Source organism: Saccopteryx leptura, chromosome 9 (assembly GCF_036850995.1).
Source record: "Saccopteryx leptura isolate mSacLep1 chromosome 9, mSacLep1_pri_phased_curated, whole genome shotgun sequence".
NCBI classification, from domain to species: domain Eukaryota; kingdom Metazoa; phylum Chordata; class Mammalia; order Chiroptera; family Emballonuridae; genus Saccopteryx; species Saccopteryx leptura.
Genome location: NC_089511.1, coordinates 43,820,425 through 43,845,430, shown reverse-complemented (window position 1 = coordinate 43,845,430; position 25,006 = coordinate 43,820,425). Strand labels below are relative to the sequence as shown.

At 39.4% G+C, this 25,006-nt stretch overlaps 1 protein-coding gene across 17 annotated transcripts in view; it reads left to right on the top strand.

The window, feature by feature from the left end:
• The first annotated feature begins 7,034 nt into the window (after positions 1 to 7,034).
• Positions 7,035 to 25,006, top strand: part of LOC136380494 (zinc finger protein 420) — a 35,829-nt gene continuing 17,857 nt past the window's right edge. The window contains exons 1-5 of one of the 17 annotated variants that reach the window (XM_066348344.1): positions 7,035 to 7,159; positions 9,001 to 9,052; positions 12,163 to 12,318; positions 14,649 to 14,736; positions 19,388 to 19,514. In XM_066348344.1, coding sequence (XP_066204441.1) covers positions 14,728 to 14,736; positions 19,388 to 19,514 — 136 coding nt within the window. In that variant the 5' untranslated portion in view covers positions 7,035 to 7,159; positions 9,001 to 9,052; positions 12,163 to 12,318; positions 14,649 to 14,727. The other 16 variants (XM_066348343.1, XM_066348341.1, XM_066348345.1 and 13 more) reach the window with 16 other exon arrangements.

Genomic DNA, 25,006 nt, shown 5'->3' with positions numbered 1-25,006 from the left:
TTTTATCCATTTTGAGTTTATTTTTGTGAGTGGTATAAGTTGGTAGTCGTTTCAGTTTTTTTGCATGTACCTGTTCAATTTTCCAACACCATTTATTAAAGAGACTGTCTTTATTCCATTGTGTACTCTTGCTTCCTTTGTCAAATATTAATTGACCACAAAGGCATGAGTTAATTTCTGGGTTCTCTGTTCTGTTCCAGTGATCTGTACGTCTGTTCTTATGCCAGTACTAGGCTATTTTGATTCAAATGGCCTTGTAGTATAGTTTGATATCAGGTGTGTGATACTTCCCACTTTATTCTTCATTTTCAAGATTGCTGAGGCTATTTAGGTTCTTTTTGGTTCCATATAAAATTTTGTTCTAGGAAATTTGTTCTAGGTCTGTAAAGTATGCCATTGGTATTTTAATAGGAATTGCATTGAATCTATAGATTGCTTTGGGAAGTATGGACATTTTAATGATGTTAATTTTCCTATCCATGAACATGCTATATGCTTCCACTTGCATCTTCTTCAATTTGTTGTTCTTTTTCTTTTTATGAAGTGAGAGGCAAGGAGACAGAGACAGACTCCTGCATGTACCTCAACCCAAATCCACCTGGCAAGCCTCGTGCCAAGCAATGCTCTGCCTATCTGAGCTGCTGCTCTGTTGCTGGGCAACCAAGTTACTTTAGTGCCTGAGGCGAGGCCATGGCACCCTGGGCCAACTTGCTCTAACAGAGCCATGGCTGCAGGACGAAGAGAGAGAGAGAGAGAGAGAGAGAGAGAGAGAGAGATGGGGGGGAGGGTGGAGAAGCATATAATCACTTCTGTGTGCCCTTATCGGGAATCACCCTGGGACTTCCGCACACTGGGCCAACACTCTACTGTTGAGCCAACTGGCCAGGGCAATTTCTTTTTTAGTGTCTTACAATTTTATAAGTCTTTTACCCTCTTTGTTAAATGAATTCCTAGGTACTTTATTTTTGTTGTTGTTGTTGCAATAGTAAAGGGGATTATTTCCTTAATTTTTCTTCCTGATAGTTCATTACTGGTGTATAAAAATGTCACTAATTTTTGAATATTACTTTTATATCCTGAGACCTAGCTGAATTCATTTATCAGGTCTAGCAATTTTACAGCTGGATTTTAGAGTTTTCTACGTACATATCATGTCATCGGCAAATAATGACAGTTTTACATCTTTTCCATTTGGATGCCTTTTATTTCTTCTTCATGTCTGATTGCTGTGGCTAGAAATTCCAGTACTATATTGAATAAGAATGGTAAAAGAGGACACTGTTGTCTTGTTCCTCATCTTAAGGAGACTGCTTTTAATTTTAGTCCACTGTGTAGGATGTTGGCTGTCAGTTTGTCATATATAGCCTTTGTTATGTTTAGGTACGTTCCCTGTATTCCTACTTTGCTGAGAGTTTTGATCATAAATGGGTGATTTTATCAAATGCTTTTTCTGCATCTACTGATATGATCATGTGCTTTTTGTCCTTCATTTTGTTTATGTGATGTATCACGTTTGTTGATTTGCAGATATTATACCAGCCTTGCCTCCCAGGAATAAATCCCAGTTGATTAAAATTTATAGTTTTAATGAACCCAAGTTTGATGCATAACATTCATTGCACATGTACCACAAATTATTTAATTATATCTTTGTTCAGGATATATATTTGAAAATATCATCAAAAATTCTTAGAAAGTGGCTCATTCCAGGTCTGGAACAGGGAAATAAACAACGTGTCTGGAATATCTGTGTCAAAAAGTAAGGAAGTATTTGAAGACAAACGGGAATATAGGAGCCAGCTTGATAGGCCAAATTTGAGACAATTTGAGTAACACAAAAATGATGATGTAAAATGGACTATAACACTTCATTCCTTGTATTAAAATATTCTGCCTGGAAAAAAATAGTCTATTAGTTTGTGATAACTCAAAAGAGAAAAAGCAGAGGAAGATAGGAAAAGGGGTGGAAGGCAAAGTTCTTTTATAATAAAGAAAGAATGATAAAATTAAAAATCACCATTGCACCTGACCTGTGGTAGTGTAGTGCATAAATCATCAACCTGGAACCCTGGGCTTGCTTAGTGAAGGCCCATATGGAAAGCAACAATGAATTAATGCTTCCTGCTCCTCCCTACCCTTTTCTTTCTCTCTTCTCTCTAAAATCAATAAATAAAATCATTTTAAAATATCACCGTTGCAACCCCTAATTTAATAAGCTACTTAATGGATGCTCAAACGATTAGGAAAAAGGTTTTACTGTATGTAAAATGGTCTTATAATATCACCATCAGGTTACTTCTTGACTAACAAAGAAAAAAATAACCTTTATCATGAAGAAATCAGGTATACACACTACACAAACCAAAGTGAACAAATCTGGTATCATCAATAATGGATCAAATTTAAATTATGTGCTTTTTAATGTGATACAATAGTATTCTTGACAAATATTTTTAAACTTAACCTAGTCACGACAAAACGAAAGAAACAAATCCAGAATGTTAAGACATTTTACAAGATAAATCTTCTAGACTCTTCCACTCTTTAAAAATGTCATTATGAAACAGAAAAACAGGTCAGGGGAACATTGCTTTACATTAAACAGTGAGATGGTGGCCATCTGTAAACCAGAAAGGGGCTTTCATCAAGAACCAAATCTGCATGTATCAGCTCAATCTTGGAACCAAATCAATATTAGACTTCCCAGCCTTTAGAACTGCAAAAAATAAATGTTTGCTTTTTTTCCCTAAAGATAAATCCATCCAATGCAATGTATGAGTATGATTTGAATTGTGTATCAATTTTTTAAATGGACATATATAGGACTTTTGAGGAACAACTGGGACTATTTAAATATGGATTACATAACATGACATTACAACTCAATGTTAAATTTCTTATGTGTATTCATGGTATTGAAGTTATACAGGAGAACAACCTTGCTCTTAGAGATGCAAGTGAAAATATAAATATTTAGCGGTGAAGTATTTGATGTCTGCAGCTTATTCATAAATGTTGAGCAAAAAACAAAATATGTAAATAGTTGTAGACAGATTAAACAAATGGTGTAAAATGTTAAAAACTGGTGAATCTAAATGAGGGATATACAGTGTACACCACTATACTGTTCTTTTAGTTTTCTTGTCACTTTAAATTTTTCAAAATAAAAACTTTAAGAAAAATAATTATAGAGGGGTACAAAGAAAACTAGATAGAAGGTGACAGAGGACAATCTCTCTTTGGGTGATGGGTATGCAACAGAATTGAATGACAAGATAACCTGGACATGTTTTCTTTGAATATATGTACCCTGATTTATTGATGTCAACCCATTAAAATAAAAATTTATTTAATTAGAAAAAAAGCCCTGGCCGGTTTGCTCAGTGGTAGAGCGTCGGCCTGGCGTGCGGAAGTCCCGGGTTCGATTCCCGGCCAGGGCACACAGGAGAAGCGCCCATCTGCTTCACCCCTCCCCCTCTCCTTCCTCTCTGTCTCTCTCTTCCCCTCCCTCAGCGAGGCTCCACTGGAGCAAAGATGGCCCGGGCGCTGGGGATGGCTCCTTGGCCTCTGCCCCAGGCGCTGGAGTGGCTCTGGTCGCAACAGAGCGACGCCCTGGAGGGGCAGAGCATTGCCCCCTGGTGGGCAGAGTGTCGCCCCCTGGTGGGCGTGCTGGGTGGATCCCGGTCAGGCGCATGTGGGAGTCTGTCTGACTGTCTCTCTCCGTTTCCAGCTTCAGAAAAAATAAAAAAATAAAAAAAAAAAGAAAAAAAAAAGAAAAAAAAATTATAAAAATACAAGAGTGCCTCAAATACTTTCCCAAATCACTAATTGGATGCCTGATTCATATGTACTGGTATAAATCCAATCTTCTGGAACAAAGTCAAAATCATTTTCCAGTATTGACAAAGACTCAAAGAAAATGCTTCAGTGCCAGGAAAGAGAACATCCTTACTGATGCCGTTCCCAGGCAGCCACTAGCACAGGGCTGAATCCAGCTGCTGGATCTGCAAGGTCAACATGTGTCATAAGGACATACATTTGAAACTGTAAGGTACCTGAGGCCTAGGAATAATTATCACCTTAGAGCAGTGGTTCTCAAACTTTTGAAGTCGGGGCACATTTAAAATCCTACAAATAATTGTAGGTGCACTATATACAAATTTCTGAGAAATATGTTATAATAATTAAGCCAAATATTAAAGAAAAAAATAAAGTCCAAGTGTGATTTTATGGTAATTAAACAAAATAAATATGAAAAATTAATTTATTCTGATGTTAAAAAACATTTTTATGTTACATTTTTTGAGTTATGCTTTTTAGAATTCATAATAAAAGAGGGGTTAAAAAATAAAAAAACAACAAAAAAGTTATCTTTACATATATATAGATACATTCTTAGTAAGAAATAGTAAATTTGGCAGGTCCTAGCATGAATGTGTTAAGTTTTTTCATTCTTGTGTTTATGAGAAACATGAGCCTGATGTGTCCTAGTGATTTCTTCAATGTTTGGGCATATATTTGAAAGGCAAACCCTCATTTCCTTGTCAATACATTGAAGAACTCCTCTCTTTTTACTCTTAATTGTATTGAGGGTAGAAAACCCTAATTCACATAAATAGAATGTTGAAAATTGTAGTAAAATATTCAAAGCTTTTTAAAGATATTGCCACATATTCTTCCTTTATAGAAATCCAAAAGGCTTCAAGAGACAATTCCTTTTGTTTAATCATCAATCCAAAACCCCCACCATATATATCATCTTAACTTTACACCAAACAAAGGATAGAAGAAACTTGCCTCCAGTCTTTCTGGGAAACATGGGGGGGAGTAGTGTAAACAATTCAGCACCACAGCTTAACAGCCTTTTGCAACCTAATCAGGCAAGTGAGGTGGGGGGGGGGTTGGGCAGACTGTCCGCTTACAGCCAATTCCCCACACCTCTGTCCCCCAAAAATCTAAACTCCAAAAACCCTGTTGGTTTTTTGGTCCCCAACAGACACATATTTCTCTGGAATACCATAGGGCGCACCTGGAAATCTTCTAGGGTGCACCAGTACACCCTGGTGCACACTTTGAGAACCCCTGCCTTAGAGTATTCCTTGCTCTGTGCAGTCTTTGTAAGGGGCATGTTTTCCTTGATTCTGTCTGCTTCTACACAGTCTACACAGTTTAGGTTCCTTGGCTCACTTTCTTGCTCCAGAATCTTCAAAGTCTCCATTTTCTTTTGAATTTTAAAATTTAAGTTTAAATAAATGAATAATGTTTTCCTAGTGAAGAAAGAAAAAGAGATTATCAGCAAAGCTTAAAGTCCCCTTTGTCACTTTTCCCTCCTCTCTTCTCTCCCCAAAGGCTATCATTGACAGGAGTTTGATGTGTATCCCTTCATAAAAGATATTATTATATTTTTATATTAAATATATCACACAGTATGCTAAAAAAAGTCTTTCTCGGCTCCTGCAGTCTGTATTTCTAATGGTCTTAACCTTTTTGGGTCAAAGTATCTCTTTGTGAATCTGATAAAACTGCCTATACTTTCTCTAAAAAAAAAAAATCACATTATCTACACATATAAAATGTCACAAGTTTAATATACAATAAGAAGCCCATCCCTATGGAATCTATTCGCCTCAGGTTAACAATTTCTGTTTTTCCCTTTTAAACAATAGCCTCTTTTTTTTCTTGCAAGTAGTCATCACAACAATTCAAAATCCAAGAGATAACCCAGAATCAAGTAGATGTGGCTTCAGATCAATGCTTGCTGTCTGATTTGAAACTAGATGTGTTACCTCTAAAAAAGCCCAAATCTAAATCTCTCATGAATACTCTAACAAAAGTCTTGTTCCAGTTTGACACTAAGACAGTGCAATCTGACCATCTTTATTTCACATAGGTATACTGAATCATGCACACAAGTTGATTCATTCAACAGTCCTGGTCATCAAACTTGCCATTCCAGTCACATTACTAGGAGATCAAAGTATTTGGTATAGGGTCCTGCAAGTCAGAGCAGGTTTTATTAATTTTCCCCCCTAGAGGATTTATGGAATTATAACTCTTCTCTGTGCCAGAATTTCAAAAAGTCTGTGATTATTTATACTTTTTTAAATGGCCATGAGGTCTTAAAGTGAAGACAAGTTTAGGCTTGCAAACCAATCATACATCCTTAAGTTCTTTTCTCTTTGTGAGCCAAGGTTTTCTCATCAGAAAATGGGGACAAGGGTTTGACCTGAAATTTAGAAAATCTGACTAATGCTGACTCTGCTAAAATTCACTCTTCTTATGTATAAACATATTATTATTTAATAAATCGATGGCCTCTTGACCTTACCCAACAATGTCCCAATAGCGGAAAAGAATGGATGCCTACTTTAGGGGGCTGTGGCAGAGGAAAAAGCAGTTTCCCTAGAACTGATTTTGAAATCATCTTTCTTTCTTTTTATTTAATTTATTTTTATATATTTTTGTTTTTATTAATTTTAATAGGGTGACATTGATAAATCAGGGTACATATGTTCAGAGAAAACATCTCCAGGTTATTTTGACATTTGATTATATTGCATACCCCTCATCTTTCTTTTTTAAAAAAGTTTATTTTGTAGTCTTCCAACAAAAAAATCATTTATTTTCCAGATAAACTGATAACCTTTTCCAGGTAAAATTAACGTTAAAAGAATAAATAACTTAGCATCCTTTGTTTTTTTTTTCAATCACACAATGCTCTTTTGCTAGTCGAACTCCTACAGACACGAGGAAATACAGGCACTAGAAAAGCACATTTAGGTAAACAAATCACCAGTCGTGCAGCCACACTCAATTATGGACACAAAACAAACCACAATAGCAGAGGTCCTTTCTATTGTGTCAGGCAATCCCACAGTTATAAAAATGTCATTACCACGCGGCTTCAAGTACGGATCACTGCACAGCCAACAGCACGTATCAATAGAATCACACACAGGTAGAAACGCAGCTGGCCACAGAGGGAGTCAGGTCACCTGACATCTCGCGTTGTTTCACACACACACACTCCTACACCAAAGGGCCTGGTGAGGCGTGCAAAGGGTCTCATTGCTAGTCCGAGGCTGCGGCCGGTCCCCGCCCAGCTCCAGCCCCGCCCCTGCACCTGCCGGGTCAGCCAGTCCCACCTTCTCCTGACCGGGTAAGACTCTGGGGCTACCAGGCGCGGGTCTCCGGCCTCAGCCGCCGCAGCCGCAGCCGCGGCCGGGGGCACCAGACGCCAGCGTCCCGAGCGCGGCGGGCGCTGCCGGAGATCTCGGCCGAGGCCCGTGGCGCACGCCGCTTCTGGCAGCAGGCTCCGGGAGCCCCGCTAGGTGAACAGTGTGGTGTCTCCTGCCGTCCTGGCCCGCCGGCCACAGCCTTCCCGGTGTTGGACTACATTTCCCAAAGCCACCGGGTTCCGAACGCCGCTTCATTTCCGTTTGTGTGCGTGATCTGGGAGCCTCGCGTGGGGAGAGAGTGGTATCTGCGGAAGACCGGGGGCCGGCCCTGGTGGCGCCCGCGAAGCCGAGCTCGCCCAGGACCCCGAGCGCCAGACCCTGGACCCTGCTGTTTAAGTGGCGGAAATGCTCGGAGGCAGCGGCGCTGGAGTTGCACGTGTGGCCGCGTCTCCTGCGCATTTGTATTGTGAGACTAGCCTGACGAGTGTTGATGGGCGTGCGCGACTGTGGTTTTGTGTTTGTGTGAGTGTGAGTTATTTGTGACTGAGGGTTTGATAGTACTGCTCTGACTGGGGTTGCTTTGTGCCTGAGGAGTGCGACGGTGCCGTTGCGACATGGTGTTTAGCTGTTCTTTTGTCATTTTGACTTTGTGTATGTGAACTGAATCGTGGGTATTACGGGGTTTTGCCTGCGACTTTGAGGTGTTACAAGTGTTGTTATGACACAGTGTTTGTGACTAGTTGTTTCCTTGACCTGGTACTCGGTAGTGTTTTTCTGACTGTCATTCTGACTGTGCTATGTTGTGGGACTGGGTGTGTCTGTGCCGTTTTTTTTGTGACTGTAAAGCGAGTAAAAGGGGTGCTGTGAAAAGATGTTTTTGGCCGTTGTGTGCCCCGGACAGGGTGCCTGGATGTGCTTGAGTGTATTTCTGTGTATGCTTTGTGTATGATTGGATTTTCTTTACAACTCGATTTTTTTTAAGATAGTCTGAAAATGTAGCATTAATGTGGTGAATGTGAGTCTGGCTGTGTGACTGTGGAAATGTGATTATGTCCTTTTGTGTCTTCGTTTGTATATTTTATAGTCCGTCTATTTGAGAGTTTAGTGGGGGCCAGAGTTAAAATTGTGTTCCAGTATTTCTGGGGTAGACTCTTCGTATGGATCCTGAGTCCCATTTGGCTTTGTCTTGCCTTTGGCCACTTGACTGCTTTCTCTTCTGGCCACAGTGACATCTCTCCTTTCTGTCATTCACACATGGCCTGTATTGATTGCTTTGTTTCTGTATCCTTCCTTAGTTCACCCTGGAATTGTACTTGTAGATTCCCTACTGCTTTCTGGTGCCCTCTCACCTTATAGCCTATGCAAGAGGTGACCGAAAGGAAGTCAGAAATTTGAGCCTATGAGTGAAGAATACATGATTTATTTCTAATCTACAGACCTGGTCTTGAGATGAGAATTTTGGAGCTAATAGCACCTTAAAGAAAGGCCACTTGTAAATATAATGGTGTTCCAGAATAGGAAAGCTTTCAGAGTGTGCTGTAGAAGGCAAGCCACACACTTATGAACCTGTAACACTCCTCTGTAGGAGTCCGTCTCCAGTGGACAACTTTGAGTCCAGAAATAAATTCTAGCCCAAGACAGCTGTGATCTTTTTTCTGAAACAGAAGGTGGATAACTGTTCTGGTCGCCTTCTGACCTCCCTCTATGTTAAATGAGGGTTAGATTTGGGTGTGGGAGACAGAAGACGGTATGTTCTAATTTAGAAATATACCCTAGGAAAGGGCTAGTATCTCATAATTCCATTTTCTTTTCCTGAGAGTAGAGCCCAGAGGAGGAAGAAAATGGCTGTTATGCATTCAAACACAAAGTTCAAGGTGAGTGGATGTTTCTTTTCTCTTTGTTTCCTGAACTGCCTTTGCTTGTTTCAGGACATAGGAATTTTTGTTTCCTCTTTGAAATTTCCTAGCAAAGCCTTTTCAAATAACAGAATGGCAAGGCAGTTTTCTGTAGATTGGTAGCACGGAACATGTGCAGTTAATTGTGATAGATGCTTCCCAGCTGTGGTTAAATGGATTTCTGGCATAGCAGCATTCTGTTTTTAAAACTTAAAAATTTTCAAATGCACATAAAAGTATAAGGAACCACTATATGTGGCTTGCTAAGAATGATCACTTGCCAATCTTATTTCATTTATTCTGCTTTCAGTTCCAAATCTGTTCTAAATTGCCTTTGAATTCTTGTTTGATTTATGGATTATTAGAAATATGTTGGCTTTCAGATAATTTGAAGAGCTTCCAGAAATCTTTCTATTGCTGATTTCTAATTTCTTTCAATTGCAGTCAGAGAATATACTTTGTATTACTTGAATTCTTTTAAATTTATTAAGATTTGTTTTATGACTGAGAATGTGTGGTCTAAGTATATATTTAGTACACACTTGAAATGACTACTGTTGTTTTGAGTTCTATAAATGTCAGCTAGCTCATGTGGGTTTATAGTGTTCTCTACCTTTACTGATTATCTGTTGGATTTCTCCTTCTCTTTATAGTTTCTGTCAATTTCTGCTGCATATATTTTGAAGCTCTGTTATTAGCTATATGAATGTTTTAGACTATATGTCCTAATGATAGATTGACCTCTTTAATTATGAAATAGTATCCTTTATTCAGTAATATTCTTTGCTCTGAATATCTACTTTGTGTGATAATTAATGTAGCCACTCCACTCCTGTTTTTCTTCATTAGAGTTAACATGGTATATCTTTTTCTTTCCTTTTATTTTTAACCTACTTTTGTTCTGATAGTTAAAGTGCATTTCTTTTTATTTTTATTTTTATTTTTTTTTGGTATTTTTCTGAAGCTTGAAACGGGGAGAGACAGTCAGATTCCCGCATGTGCCCGACCGGGATCCACCCGGCACGCCCACCAGGGGGCGACGCTCTGCCCACCAGGGGGCGATGCTCTGCCCCTCTGGGGCGTCGCTCTGTCGCCTGGGGCAGAGGCCAAGGAGCCATCCCCAGCGTCTGGGCCATCTTTGCTCCAATGGAGCCTCGGCTGTGGGAGGGGAAGAGAGAGACAGAGAGGAAGAGGGGGAGGGGTGGAGAAGCAAACGGGCGCTTCTCCTGTGTGCCCTGGCCGGGAATCGAACCTGGGACCTCTGCATGCCAGGCCGACGCTCTACCACTGAGCCAACCGGCCAGGGCCTAAAGTTGCATTTCTTGTTGGCAGCATTTAGTTGGATGTTGTGTTTTTATCCAGTTTGACAATAGCTATCTTTTAATTGGAGTATTTATACTATTTATATTTAGTGTGATTATTGATATGATTTGAGTCAAATCCATCATCTTGACATTTGTCTTATTTACACAATATTTTTTTTCTTCTTTTCCAAGTGAGAGGAGGGGAAATAGAGAGGCAGATTTCTGTATGTGCCTGAATGGGGATCCACCTGGAACCCTCGTCTGGGGCTGATGCTCTGCTTATCTGGGGCCATGCTTACAATTGAGCTATTTTTTAGTGCCTGAGGTGGAGGCTCCACAAAGCCATCTTCAGCACCCTGGGCCAATGTGCTTGAACCAATCAAGCCATGGCTGTAGGAGGGGAAGAGAGAGAGAGAGAGAGAAAGAGAAAGAGTGAGAAAGGGAAGGGGAAGGGTAGAAGAGCAGATGGTCACTTCTCTTATGTGCCCTGACCAGGAATTGAACCTGGGACATTCACAAGCCAGGCTGATGCTCTATCACTGAGCCAACCGGCTGGGGCCTGACATTCGTTTTATATTTGTCCCCATCTGTTCTTTATTCTCTTTTCCTTCTTTTCTGACTTTTGGATTGAGAGAGAGTTTCAAAATAACAATACTAATATTTTTATTAACCGCATAAATACAGAAAAACAATCAAGACTTTCAGAAGTTCAATAGGATATAATCCACTAGGGCAGTGGTTCTCAACCTTTCTAATGCCGTGACCCCGCAATACAGTTTCTCATGTTGCGGTGACCCCAAACCAAAAAATAATTTTGGTGGCTACTTCTATGATTCGGAATGTAAATACCTGATATGCATTATGTATTCTCATTGCTTTAGGCGACCCCTGTGTTTTGGTCGTTCGACCCCCGCCGGGGTCGCGACCTACAGGTTGAGAACCGCTGCACTAGGGAATCTATAATCAAATTACTTTGATTTTTAAAGTCACCTAATATAGCACCCTCATACAGGTAAACCACCAACTTGAGAGACAAATTTAGGCTCATTTGTTTTATCTTGCTTCTACTTTTAGAAATTGTACCCTTCCCCCATTGAATTTTATTTTAAAATTACTTAAAATATTTACATATTTCCAAAATCTAAATTACAGAACAAAGTGAATTCAGAGAATTTTGGTGTCCATTCCGATTCCCTCCACCCTGTTTCCTTCTCCCTATAGATAACTACTTATAATTATCTTTGGTTTATTCTTCTATTTTTCTTTTAAATTATACATATGTTTATATGTTTGTATATATATATGTTTTTATTGTCTTTATTCTTAATTAAAAGGGAGGATTTTATGTACACTGTTCTTTACCTTCCTTTTTTTTCCCCTCACACATTTAATGTATCCCAGAGATCATTCCATTGCAGCCTATAGAAATATCCCACATTCTTTTTTCTAGTTATATTTTGTGTGGGTGTTATAGTTTATTCAGCCAGTCTCTTATGAGTGGGCATTTGGATTTTATCTCAGTATTTTGCCATTACATAATGTTTCTATTTCATGAGGTTTCTCTCTGGGACAAATTTCTAGAAATAGACTACTTTTAGTTTATTTTAATGCTTTTGACATAAATCCTACTTAAATCACAACTCGAAGTAATAATAAAATTGGTGCATTTCCTCATTCCCCCTCCCCCTGTCCTAACTTTTTCTCCATTACTCGATATTATAATAGAAAAAAAAAATCTTAGAGTTTTTATTGTTAAATATTCTTTTTTTTTTTTTTTCCCTTCAGGTTCCAAGGCCTGGCCTGGGGCAACTGGGCTGTCACTTGCCTGGCTTTACCCAGGCTGCTGGCAGGAGGCATGAGAGAACCTCTGGGTGATGCATAGCAGGCCCTGCTGAAGAGTAGTTGATGCTGGGCTGGGAAGGATGTTTGTGCAACTTTTTGGTTGGTTGTGGTACTGAGGGCCTAGGCCCCTTTTATTTATTTTTTATTTTTGTAAAATAAGTTTAAAAGATTTTTCAATTAACACTTGACATACAGTATAAGTCTGTTTTGTCTTATTTAATACAGGTACACAGCTTCTTATGCTTAGTTATTGTGTGGTGTATCTTTCTTCACCATCTTACTTTCAACCTGTCAGTGTTTTTATATTTAAGGTCTGTTTCTTGTAAAGAACATACAGATGGAACTTGCTTTCTTACCTTGTTTTGACATTGTCTCTTTATTGGAATGGTTGGACTATTTATCTTTAAGATAATTAATTGCAACATAGTTTAAGCAGTGGCAGGAATAGAGCATCCATATATGTCTCCTAAGAAGAGCTTGGCACTTTTTAGAGTTTAGTTCATTTAAATGTTTTGTGTTTTCATCTCTGATGAATTTAAAAGGAATTATGATTTTTTAGCTTACCTGAATTATTTTTGGTTGTTAGAGTGGGTACAATGATCTATTGCACCTTTCCAGTATCTGGAAGAAGTAGAATTTTTAATTATATATCTGTTGAGCACCTATATCAGTGATTCTCTGTAGGAGAAGTGACTCTTCCCAGGGGATGTTTTAGAAATGTATCTGGATGCTTTTGAATGTTAAAATAACTGGGTTGAGGGTGAAGGCTTCTGGCTTTTGAAGGACTAAATCAAGTCATGGATCTAGATCACAGGTTAGACAGCTTCTCTATAAAGTAATAGTAAATAATTTAGGCCATTTAAAAAATGATTTTATTTATTGTTTTTACAGAGAGAGGAGAAGGGGGGTGGAATGAGAAGTATCAACTCATAGTTGCTTCACTTTAGTTCATTGATTGCTTGTCGTATGTACCTTTACTAGGCAAGCCCAGGGTTTTGAACCCATGAGCTCAGCATTCTAGGTCAAAGCTCTAGCCACTGCATTATCACAGGCCAGGCTAATTTGCAACTATTCAACTCTGTTACTGTAGTGTGAAAGTAGCCAAAGACAATATATAAAAAAATGAGTGTAGGTGTGTTCCAATAAAGCTTTATTTACAAAAAGAGTTGGTGGGCAGTAGTTTGCCAACTTCTAATCTAAATGTCCTGCAGTGCACAACAAAGAATTGTTCTGTGACCTACAAAATAAGGATCATAGCTGAGGGAAAAAAATGTGTTAATAAATATGTTGCTCTAGAACCTCTTACAATAAAGCATTTTTGCAGGACTTTTTCAAATTGCTGAATTTATCTATATCAGTATTGCATGGTTTTATTACTAGCTAAATCTTCCAGGAATGCTAGTTTGCTCGAGAAATACTGGACTTCGCTTTATTCAGAAATTTACTGAGATGTCTTTTTTTTTTTTTTTAATTTTTTTTAAATTTTATTTATTCATTTTTAGAGAGGAGAGAGACAGAGAGGGAGAGAGAGGAGAGAGAGACAGAGAGAGAGAAGGGGGGAGGAGCAGGAAGCATCAACTCCCATATGTGCCTTGACCAGGCAAGCCCAGGGTTTCGAACCGGCAACCTCAGCATTTCCAGGTCGACACTTTATCCACTGCGCCACCACAGGTCAGGCCTGAGATGTCTTTTAAAACAACTTTAAAAAGTCTTGACACAAATGGACACACTGCTTGTGACATTTGACGTTTGAATATCACATACTTGTAGAAGCCTCCATTTATAGATAATGAATTTCATTTATTGTGCACACATAAACTGCTCATAAAAATTAGAGGATATTTTATTGCTTCATATTAATTTTGAAATATCCCCTAATTCTGCTCACAAAAATTAGGGGATATTTTAACGCTTCATATTTATTTTGGAATATCTCCTAATTTTTGGAGCAGTGTACTGTATTTATATACACACATATGTACATATACATATACAGCCTTTATTGCAAAATGTCAAATATGAATAAAAATATGTCAGCAATACTTGGTTGAATATTATCATCTTATAAATCTAAATTTGTTCATTTTAGATAAGTACATAGTTATGAACATTTAATTATTTGTGCCTTCAACTGTGGTTATGTATGATCATTAATGTATTGAAATAAAACAGTCATTTTCTCTATTTTTGGCATAATGTGTAAATGTATCATCTATAAATTTCATTTCAGAAATAGAGAAGTTTTTATAAATATATATATTTTGACTATAGAGAGCACTTGAGTTTAACAGGAGTAAGAAATCTGCTTAGTGTCTATTTTGGGAATAGTAGCAACAGACAGGAAGAGGGAAGCAACAGAATTAATTCTGACAACTCAGTAGAAGCTGTATGAAAAGCATGGTCTCATGGTTCTGTTCTCTCCTCTCTAGCACTGCCTTTTCCAGACACTGTACTTCTCCAAAATAGGAACCCAGTAGAGGATTAATTGTTTGTAACAGCTATAAAAACATGGCTCAGGTAAATTGGTATTTTCTCCTGTTCTCTTTAGTCACTTTTTTACAGACTATGCACATGTCTTATTCCTTATTCCGGAAACTTTCTTCCTAACTGACCGTACTCAGAAATGTGCTCCCAAGTTTATTCCATTCTTATAGTGATAGCGCCTTCTCTAAGTTTGTCTTTCCAATTTAACTTATATTCACAAACTTATTCAAAAATCCATTGAGCATCTTGACTAGGAGCACTGACTGATAAAAGCAAATTTCCTGATTTTGTAAGATAGAGAAGGATATTAAGTGGCACCACACATAAGAAAACTTTGATCTTCTCTTCAGACCAAATTTCCTAGTTAGACAAGAAAGGAATTGGTCTTGACTGTGCTCAGTCTCCATAAATGGCAAAGCCCATGCTTTGTGAGTTTAAGATTAGAAATATGACTAAGGAGTAAATAAATACAGAGGGATTCGGGGATATTCCCTGGGAATCCATAATTGATGTCAATAATTTGGATGATTTTGAGATTCAATATTATGTGCTAATCATGAATGTGTAAGTTGGATTAGTTTTTCTACCTTTCTGTTGCTTAAAACAAGAAACAGTTATATTACTAAATGGGTAATAATAACAAGAAATATCATTTACATACAGTAGCTGTTGAGAATTATATACTCCCCAAAGCAAGAAATGCTTATAAGATTTTTATATAGCCTAAAATGTTCAAATATGCACACTTATTAAGTCAAGATATATTCATTATATGGAGCAATTCTGCAGCCTATTAAAAATATTCACTAAATTATTGGTAACAAGGAAAATGCTTATAATATAATATTTTGATGTAACAAACCTGAAGTTTCAATAAATTCTTCAATTTATATGATAGAGATTTTATAAGATTTTACAGAAATATTTACCCAATTTTTCTTATTTTTTAAATAATTTTTTCATTTTTCAATTATAGTTGATAGGTAATATTATGTTTGTTTCAGGTGTACAACATACTTTTTTAGACATTTGTATGAAGCGATCACCCCAATAAAACTAGTTGATATCATACATAGTTATTACAATACTTCCTATGCTGTACTTTACATCCCCATGACTATTCTATAACTGTCAATTTGTACTTCTCTATTCTTTTACCTTTTTCACCCAGCATCTTAAGCCCCTCCTATTTGGCAACCATCAAAATGTCCTCTATATCAATGAGTCTGTTTCTATTCTGCTTGTTCATGTATTTTGTTTTTTAGAAATCTTATGACATTTTCTTCTCTGTCTGACTTATTTCACTCAGCACAGTACCCTTTGATTCATCCATGTTGTCGCAGGTTGCAAAATTTCATTCTTTTTTATGGCTGAGTCATATTCCATTGTGTAGATGCACCATTTCTTCTTTATCAGTTCACCTATTGATGGACACTTAGGCTGCTTCCATATCCTGGCTGTTGTAAATAATGCTGCATTGAGCATATAGATGTATGTGTTTCGGGTTTCTGTGGATAAATACCCAGAAGTGGAATTGCTGGGTGCTTCTTTGTCTCTTATTATAGCCTTTGTTTGAAAGTCTGTTTAGTCTGCTATAAGTATTGCTACCCCAGCTTTTTTGTTGTTTCCATTTTCATGAAATATCTTCCAGCCCTTTACTTTTAGTCTGTGTGTGTCTTTCAATCTGACCTGAGTCTTTTGTGGACAGCATATGCAAGGGTCTTGTTTATTATACATTTAGCCATCCTATGTCTTTTGATTGGAGCATTTAATCAATTTGCATTTAAAGTAATTGTTAATAGATATATACTTATTGGTATTTTATTATTTATATATTTTGTCTTTTTTTCTTCTTCTTAAAAAAACCCTTTAATATTTCTTGTAATACTGGTTTGGTAGTGATGAACTCTAGCATTTTCTTGTCTGGGAAGTTCTTTTTTTTTTTTTTTTTTTTTGTATTTTTCTGAAGCTGGAAATGGGGAGAGACAGTCAGACAGACTCCCGCATGCGCCCAACCGGGATCCACCCGGCACGCCCACCAGGGGCGACGCTCTGCCCACCAGGGGGCGATGCTCTGCCCCTCTGGGGCGTCGCTCTGCTGCGACCAGAGCCACTCTAGCACCTGGGGTAGAGGCCAAGGAGCCATCCCCAGCGCCCGGGCCGTCTTTACTCCAATGGAGCCTTGGCTGTGGGAGGGGAAGAGAGAGACAGAGAGGAAGGAGGGGGGGGTGGAGAAGCAAATGGGCGCTTCTCCTATGTGCCCTGGCCGGGAATCAAACCCGGGTCACCCGCACGCCAGGCCGATGCTCTACCGCTGAGCCAACGGGCCAGGGCCTGTCTGGGAAGTTCTTTATCCTCCAATTCTAAATGATGTCTTTGCTGGGTAGAGTAATCTTGGTTATAGGTTCTTGCTTTTCATCACTTTAACTATTTTATGCCATTCTTCTGGCCTGCACAGTTTCTGTTGAGAGATCAGCTGACAGTCTTACTGGAGCTCCCTTTTAGGTAACTAACTGCTTTTCTCTTGCTGCTTTTAAGTTTCTCTCTTTGGAGAACATTTGAGATCCTGCTTCTCAGCAATTGTCATCAGTTTGGCTCATATAAACTCATATAAAATTCTCTAAAAAAAAAGAAAAAGAGATTCTCTCTTTGTTTTTAACATTGGAATTTTAATTATGAAGTGTCGTGATGTGGGCCTCTTGGAATCCGAACAAGGGTTTGGGATTCTGTGCTTCCCGGACTTGTGTGTCTTTTTCCTTCATCGGGTTAGGGAAGTTTTCAGTCATTATTTCTTCAAGGAGGTTTTTAATCCCTTGCTCTCCCTCTTCACCTTCTGATACTTCTATGATATGCATGTTGGTATGCTTGATCTTGTCCCAGAGGTCCCTTAAACTATCCTCATTTTTTTGTATTCTTTTTTTTTCTACTCTAATTGGGTATTTTCTCTACCTTGTCTTCCAAATCACTGATTTAATCCTCTGCTTCATCTAATCTTTGATTTCTTCTAGTGTATTTCTCATGTCAGTTATTATGTTACTCTTTTCTCACTGGCTCTTTTTTTATGGTTTCTATGCCCTTTTTTATGTTCTTAAAGTTCTCACTAAGTTTCTTGAGCATTTTATAACCATTGTTTTGAATTCCATATCTGGTAATTTGATTTTCTTTATTTCATTTAGTTCTTTTTCTTGAGCTGTCTCCTGTTCTTTCAATGGGGACATGTTTCTTATCTCCCCATTTTGGCTGCCTCTCTGTGTTTGCTGTGTCTCCCAGTCTTGGTATGATGGCTTTATGTAATAGGTGTTCTGTAGGGCTCAATGGGGTAGCTTTTCTTGTCACCTGAGCTGGGTACTCCATGCACGCCCTGTGTGTGGCACCCTCTTGTTCTAGTTGAGCCTTGGTTGCTGTTGATACATCCATGGGAGGGATTGACTAGCCCCAGTTACAGCAAAGGAACTGCAATGCAGAGGCTGACCCTGTGGAGTAGAACTTGCTTCAGCAGGGCTCTGCTGCCCACTCAATTCTTCTCTTTTAGTTTGTCACTTATGGAGGTGTTTGAGTGGTATTCCAGTGTAGTCTGAAGCTGGCCACTGGGTGTGCTGGCTCTGGGGCTCCCAAGGTCAGCTGCTACTTGTGCCTTACCTGGGGCCACCCATCTTGAGCTATAAAGTGATCTGCAGATGGCTGCTGCTTGTGCTGGGCTTGGAGGTGCCCGGGAGAAACCAAGGTGTGAACTGAGGCCAGCTGCTGCTAGTGCCTGGTCTGGGACCACTTATCAAGGGGTACATGGCATGCCGAGGCCAAATGCTGCTTGTTTGGAGTTGTGAACCTTTGAGAGAATTTAAGAAAGACCACAACATGAGCCAAGACATCGATTGTTTGGAAAAACCTGGAAGTGATTTGGGTGGCCCTGCAGGTTGGGTGGGGCAGAGTCTCAGGTACTCTTATTTCTTAAAGAATAAGAAAGGGAAACTTTAATTTACTTTTATTTATTTTTTTAAGTGAGAGGATGAGAGATAGTGAGACAGACTCCCACATGTGTCCTGACTAGGATAACCTGACAGCCTCCATCTAGGACTTATGCTCAAATCAACCCAGCTATTTGTAGCGCCTGAGGCAGACGTGCTTGGCCCAACCAAGCTATCCTCAGTGTCCGGGCTTGAACCAATCAAGCCACTGGCTGTGGGAGGGGAAGATTGAGAGTTGGGGAGGGGGAAGGGGAGAGGAGCAGATGGTTGCTTCTCTTGTGTGCCCTGACTGGAAATCAAACCCAGGATGTCCATATGCCGGGCTAATGCTCTATCCACTGAGCCACCAGCCAAGGCTAAAACTTTCATTTATTGAGAATATGATGTACAAGATACATCTTTTACAGAGTGCTTCTATATGCTATTTCTTTTATTTGGGACATTGCATTTTTAAATAAATTTTACTTAATTAACTTTGTTTGAACTAAGATTGTGTTTAATGAGACGTTCTATATTCAGGAAATGTCCACAGCAACAGGAATGAAAAGGAATGTGTTGTCACTTCAGAAGCACCAATTTTTGTAGTGCTTTATCCATATGAGAGGCTTCTTAGCATGTTTGCTCTGTTACCTCCATGGTAAAGAGCTTCCCATCATCTCCCGCTCTATTGAAAGTACATTTCTTTATTTCCACTACTAGTATTATGTTTGTTGTTTCAGAGATTGGTGATGTTCAGGGATGTTGCCATTGACTTCTCTCAAGAAGAGTGGGAATGCCTGGACTTTGCTCAGAGAGATTTATACAGAGATGTGATGTTGGAGAACTATAGTAACTTGGTGTCACTAGGTAAGGATATGTACCTGTAGTATTTTAGGATCTACCTTTGGAATGGCTGCCTTCTCTGATATTGTTTCAAGATTGATTTTAAGTAATTACCTGAATTTCTTCTTCTCAAGTGAACAGTTTTAAATTACTGGAAGTAGACATAGTTCATAGGACACGTTATCTTGTAGATCCTTTAAATATAATTACCTATCTTCCTTTTGCCTTCCTTCCTATCTTCCTCGATGATCAACGGACAGGTTGTGCATTGTTACAATTTAAATCTGCTAAAGGAGCTTAAATATATATATTTTTAAATAGATGCAGAAATGTATGGTTTTTGTAACAACAGAAGAGCTATTTATATAGTAATAGGATGAAACATCATCTTTCATAACAATTCAAGTGAACAGAGTCCAATGCCAAAAATACATTCTCTTATTTGTGTTTTGTAGGTGAATATTACATTTTACAAACTTTGTTTTACACTGAATGAATATGCCACAACCACATTTTATTAGAAAGTAACTCAAGAAGTACCTGTGATTGTCTAAGATAAAGTTTATTAAAAGAGTCTATATAAATTAAAACTTTAATAAGTGATTTTCCCACCTAAATGATAATTCTATTCTTTAGACTCTTCAAGTCACTGGAATAAACTGTCTCTTGCCCCCTCAGTCCTCTTTCCTCTAAAGGCATTATTAAGTTACTGGTTGATATATCCTCCTGCAGGGCCCAAGTCTTGTGAAAAAAAATGCCTCCAACTTTAGAAGAAAAGCATGGAGGGACACTTCCTTTTCCCCAGTGACAACCCTTTGATATAAACTTGATGGTCAATTCCTTTTCAGATATATTTGGTATTTAGACTTATTTGTTATCTCCATTCTTTAAAATGTGTTCGTTCACTCAAAATGTATATATTGACAGCCTATTCTGTGCCAAGGACTGTAGTTGACATTGTAGAAGTAATGATCTAGACAAGGTTTTTGTTCTGCTGAAACTTACATTTTTTTAGGAGAAATACAAAATAATTAGGAAGCAAATATATATATGTACAAGTGTCCATATATATGTACCTATGTACATTTATTCATTTAATAAATATAACAATCACAGGTAGTGATAAACTAAAGAATGATAGCGTAGGCAGATAAAGAACTAAATGAGGAGTAGGAGTGGGCTATTTTAGATAAGTAGGTTTTAGAAAAGCCTCTCTAATGAGGTAATATTTGAACAAAGAGTCAGACCAGTATGTGGAAGAATAGTATTCCAGGCAGACAAAGTGGTAAGTGTAAAGGGGTTAGGATGGGCATTAACTTTATAGGAGTAACATAAAAACATAATATCTGAAAAGGAGTGAATGGTAAAGTAATAAGATGGGCAATCAAAAAAAAAAGGAGTTGAAATTTTATTCTCTAAGGTGGTGCCTCTGACTCCTGGCCCAAACAAATGCATTTCTCTCTGGGGGAAAATAAGAGGGTTTTAGAATTCGCACAAATTAAGATGAACAGAAAATGAGCTTACAATGATCATTATACCCACACGGAAGTGGGTTGTAGGTGAATGATAGATAATCTATAGAAACAACAGATACATGGCAAAAGATTTCGCGTTAGAATTATTAGCTATAAACATAAACTATTGGTGAAATGTTTGAAGAAATTAAATCACAAAACGACAAGCAATAGAGATTTCATAAAGGAACAGATTTGAAAGAGAACCAGATAGAACATTTCTAAAGATTCTGTTTAGTTCTCTTTAAAAATAATCATTAAAAGATTGATAATTGTGACTGCATGAAGTTATTCTCTTTATTAAAAGACAGAAAGAAAATAAAAGATAGGCCAGGAATTGGGTGAAGATATTTGCCATGCATACTGACAACAATGAAATTAATATCTAGAATATAAAAAGCTTCTATAATTGATTAGGAAAATTAAGTAACCTTTTTGAAAAATTGGGTAAAAGACATTTATAGACAGTTCAAGGAAAAGGGAATACAAATAGTCAATAAACATGAAAAAGTTTTCTATCTCATTAGCAATCAGAAAATGCAAATTAAAACCATAGTGAGATAATTATTTCACATACCCTAGATTGGCAAAATTATAAAGAAGTCTGACAGTACTTAGTCTTCACAACTTTGGGAGGCAGAAGTGTTGTATACTTCATTATTCACAATAGCCAAAAGTGGAAACCACTCAAATGTCCATCAGCAAATGAATGAATGAATGAATAAAGTTTGGTATATCGGCCCTAGCCAGTTGGCTCAGCGGTAGAGTGTCGGCCTGGCGTGCAGGAGTCCCAGGTTCGATTCCCGGCCAGGGCACACAGGAGAAGCGCCCATCTGCTTCTCCACCCCTCCCCCTCTCCTTCCTCTCTGTCTCTCTCTTCCCCTCCCGCAGCCAGCCAAGGCTCCATTGGAGCAAAGATGGCCCGGGCGCTGGGGATGGCTCTGTGGCCTCTGCCTCAGGCGCTAGAATGGCTCTGGATGCAACAGAGCGACGCCCCGGAGGGGCAGAACATCGCCCCCTGGTGGGCATGCCGGGTGGATCCCGGTTGGGCGGATCCGGTCCGGCACATGCGGGAGTCTGTCTGACTGCCTCCCCGTTTCCAGCTTCAGAAAAATGAAAAAAAAAAATTTGGTATATCGTTACAATAGAATATTATACATCAACAAAAAGGAATGAAGTTCTGATACATGACACAGTATGGAGAAACCTTGAGAACATGCTCTGGGAAAGAGGCCAGACACAAAGACTACATACTGTATGATTCCATTTATATGAAATGTCCTCAACAGGCAAACCTATAGAGACAGAAAATAGATTAGGCCCTGGCCGGTTGGCTCAGCGGTAGAGCGTCGGCCTGGCGTGTGGGGGACCCAGGTTCGATTCCCGGCCAGGGCACATAGGAGAAGCGCCCATTTGCTTCTCCACCCCCACCCCCTCCTTCCTCTCTGTCTCTCTCTTCCCCTCCCACAGCCAAGGCTCCATTGGAGCAAAGATGGCCCGGGCGCTGGGGATGGCTCCTTGGCCTCTGCCCCAGGCGCTAGAGTGGCTCTGGTTGCGGCAGAGCGACACCCCGGAGGGGCAGAGCATCGCCCCCTGGTGGGCAGAGCGTTGCCCCTGGTGGGCGTGCCGGGTGGATCCCGATTGGGCGCATGCGGGAGTCTGTCTGACTGTCTCTCCCCGTTTCCAGCTTCAGAAAAATACAAAAAAAAAAAAAAAAAAAGAAAATAGATTAGTAGTTGTCCAGCACTGAGAGGTGGGGTGAATTAGAGAATAAGAGTGGGGACATCAAAAATGACTGCTGGTCCTGGCCAGTTGGCTCAGTTAGTAGAGCGTTGTACTAGCATGTGGAAGTCCTAGGTTTGATTCCTAGTCAGAGCACCCAGGAGAAGTGACCATCTGCTTCTCCACCCCTCTCCTTCCCCCTTTTCTCTCTTTTTCCCTCTCTCAGCCATGGTTCTAATGGTTCAAATGGTTTGAGCAGGTTGGCCCTGGGCGCTGAGGATGGCCTTGCCTCAGGCGCTAAAATAGCTTGGTTGCTCAGCAACAGAACAGCGACCCCAGATGGGCAGCGCTTCCCCCTGGTAGGGTGCTTGCTGGGTGGATCCCCGATGGGGCACATGGGGGAGTCTGTCTCTCTGCTTTTCTTCCTCTCAATTAAAAAAAAAAAAGAAAATGACTGCTCATAGGCAGGGGTTTCTTTCTGAGGTGATGAACGTGTTATAAAATTAGATTGTGGTGATTGTTGCATGACTCTGACTGTACTAAAAATCATTGAATGTACACCTTAAATGAATGAACTGTAGGTGTGTGAATTATATATATACAGTATATTTTAACTGTTCTTTACCATACTGATGGCAGTGTCATTTGTCATAATCACTTTGGAAAAAAGGTATGAAAATGATTTCCAAATTTCTATGCAATTTGGAAGTAGCTGAGGTTCTTCTAAAAATTCCAGATCACAGGCCATACCCTGGACCAGTTAAAACACAATCTCTCTGGGCATGGGACACAGAAATTGTTTTTTGAAGGTCCTTATGTTGTTCGTATGTTCAGACATATTTGGTAATCATTGCAATAATATTATTTGAGATTTTTTTTTTGTATTTTTCTGAAGTTGGAAACGGGGAGGCAGTCAGACTCCTGCATGCACCCGACTGGGATCCACCCGGCATGCCCACCAGGGGGCAATGCTCTGTCCATCTGGGGTGTTGCTCTGTTGCAACCAGAGCCATTCTAGCACCTGAGGCAGAGGCCACAGAGCCATCCTCAGCGCCCGGGCCAACTTTGCTCCAATGGAGCCTCGGCTGCGGGAGGGGAAGAGAGAGACAGAGAGGAAGGAGAGAGGGTGGGGTGGAGAAGCAGATGGGCACTTCTCCTGTGTGCCCTGACCAGGAATTGAACCCGAGACTCCTGCACGCCAAGCCGACGCTCTACCACTGAGCCAACTAGCCAGGGCCTTATTTGAGTTTATTTATTTATTTATTTATTTTTATTTATTTAGTGACAGAGAGAGAGGGACAGATAGGAACAGACAGACAGGAAGGGAGAGAGATAAGCATCAATTCTTTGTTGCGGCTCCTTAGTTGTTCATTGATTGCTTTCTCATATGTGCCTCGACCAGGGCCAGGTGGGGGGCCACTACAGCAGAGCGAATGACCCTTGCTCAAGCCAGTGACCTTGGGCTCAAGCCAGAGACCTTGGGGTCATGTCTGTGATCCCACGTTCAAGCCAGAGACCCCTCACTCAAGCTGGTGAGCCTGCACTTAAACTGGATGAGTCAGTGCTCAAGTTGGCAACCTTGGGGTTTTGAACCTGGGTCCTCTGCATCCCAGTCTGACGATTTATTGTGCTGCCTGGTCAGGCTGAGAATAATTTTTTTTTAATTTGTAGGTTCACTTCATTTAATTGTTAATGCCAGTATGATTGGATTTATGTCTCCTCTGTTACACTTTTTGATTACTCTTTTAATATTCCTATTTGCTTTTAAAATCTCTTAAGATGAACACAGTCCTTTTATTCTTGTTCTTTTTATTCCATTTTTTCCTCGGTTAGTTTGAAAGACATACACTATTTATGTACTTTCAGTGATTATCTTTTTTATTTCTTCTTTCCCAAGTGAGAGGAGGGTAGATAGACAGACTCATGAATCCTGACTGGGATCCACCCTACAACCCCTCTCTGGGGCTGATGTTCTGCCTATCAAACACTAACAAAACACCACAAATACATAAAAATAAAAATTAAATAAAATGAAATTCAAAAGAGAAAAAAAGAAAAGGAAAAAAATTTAAGATTTTGAGAGGTTACTGTTTTCTTCCAGTAGGTGTCACTGTATTACAGGTTTTAGCTCTGTGAAATTCCTGGGCTGTTCTCCACTGAGATGTTGCTGTTGCAATGATGTAGGTGGGGCTGCAGTTGTGTTGGGCGGTGGGGCATGTTGTGAAGGCTTTATGGCTTTAGCAATGGTGATCTTAGACTTCTGGATGCTCCTCCCCATGT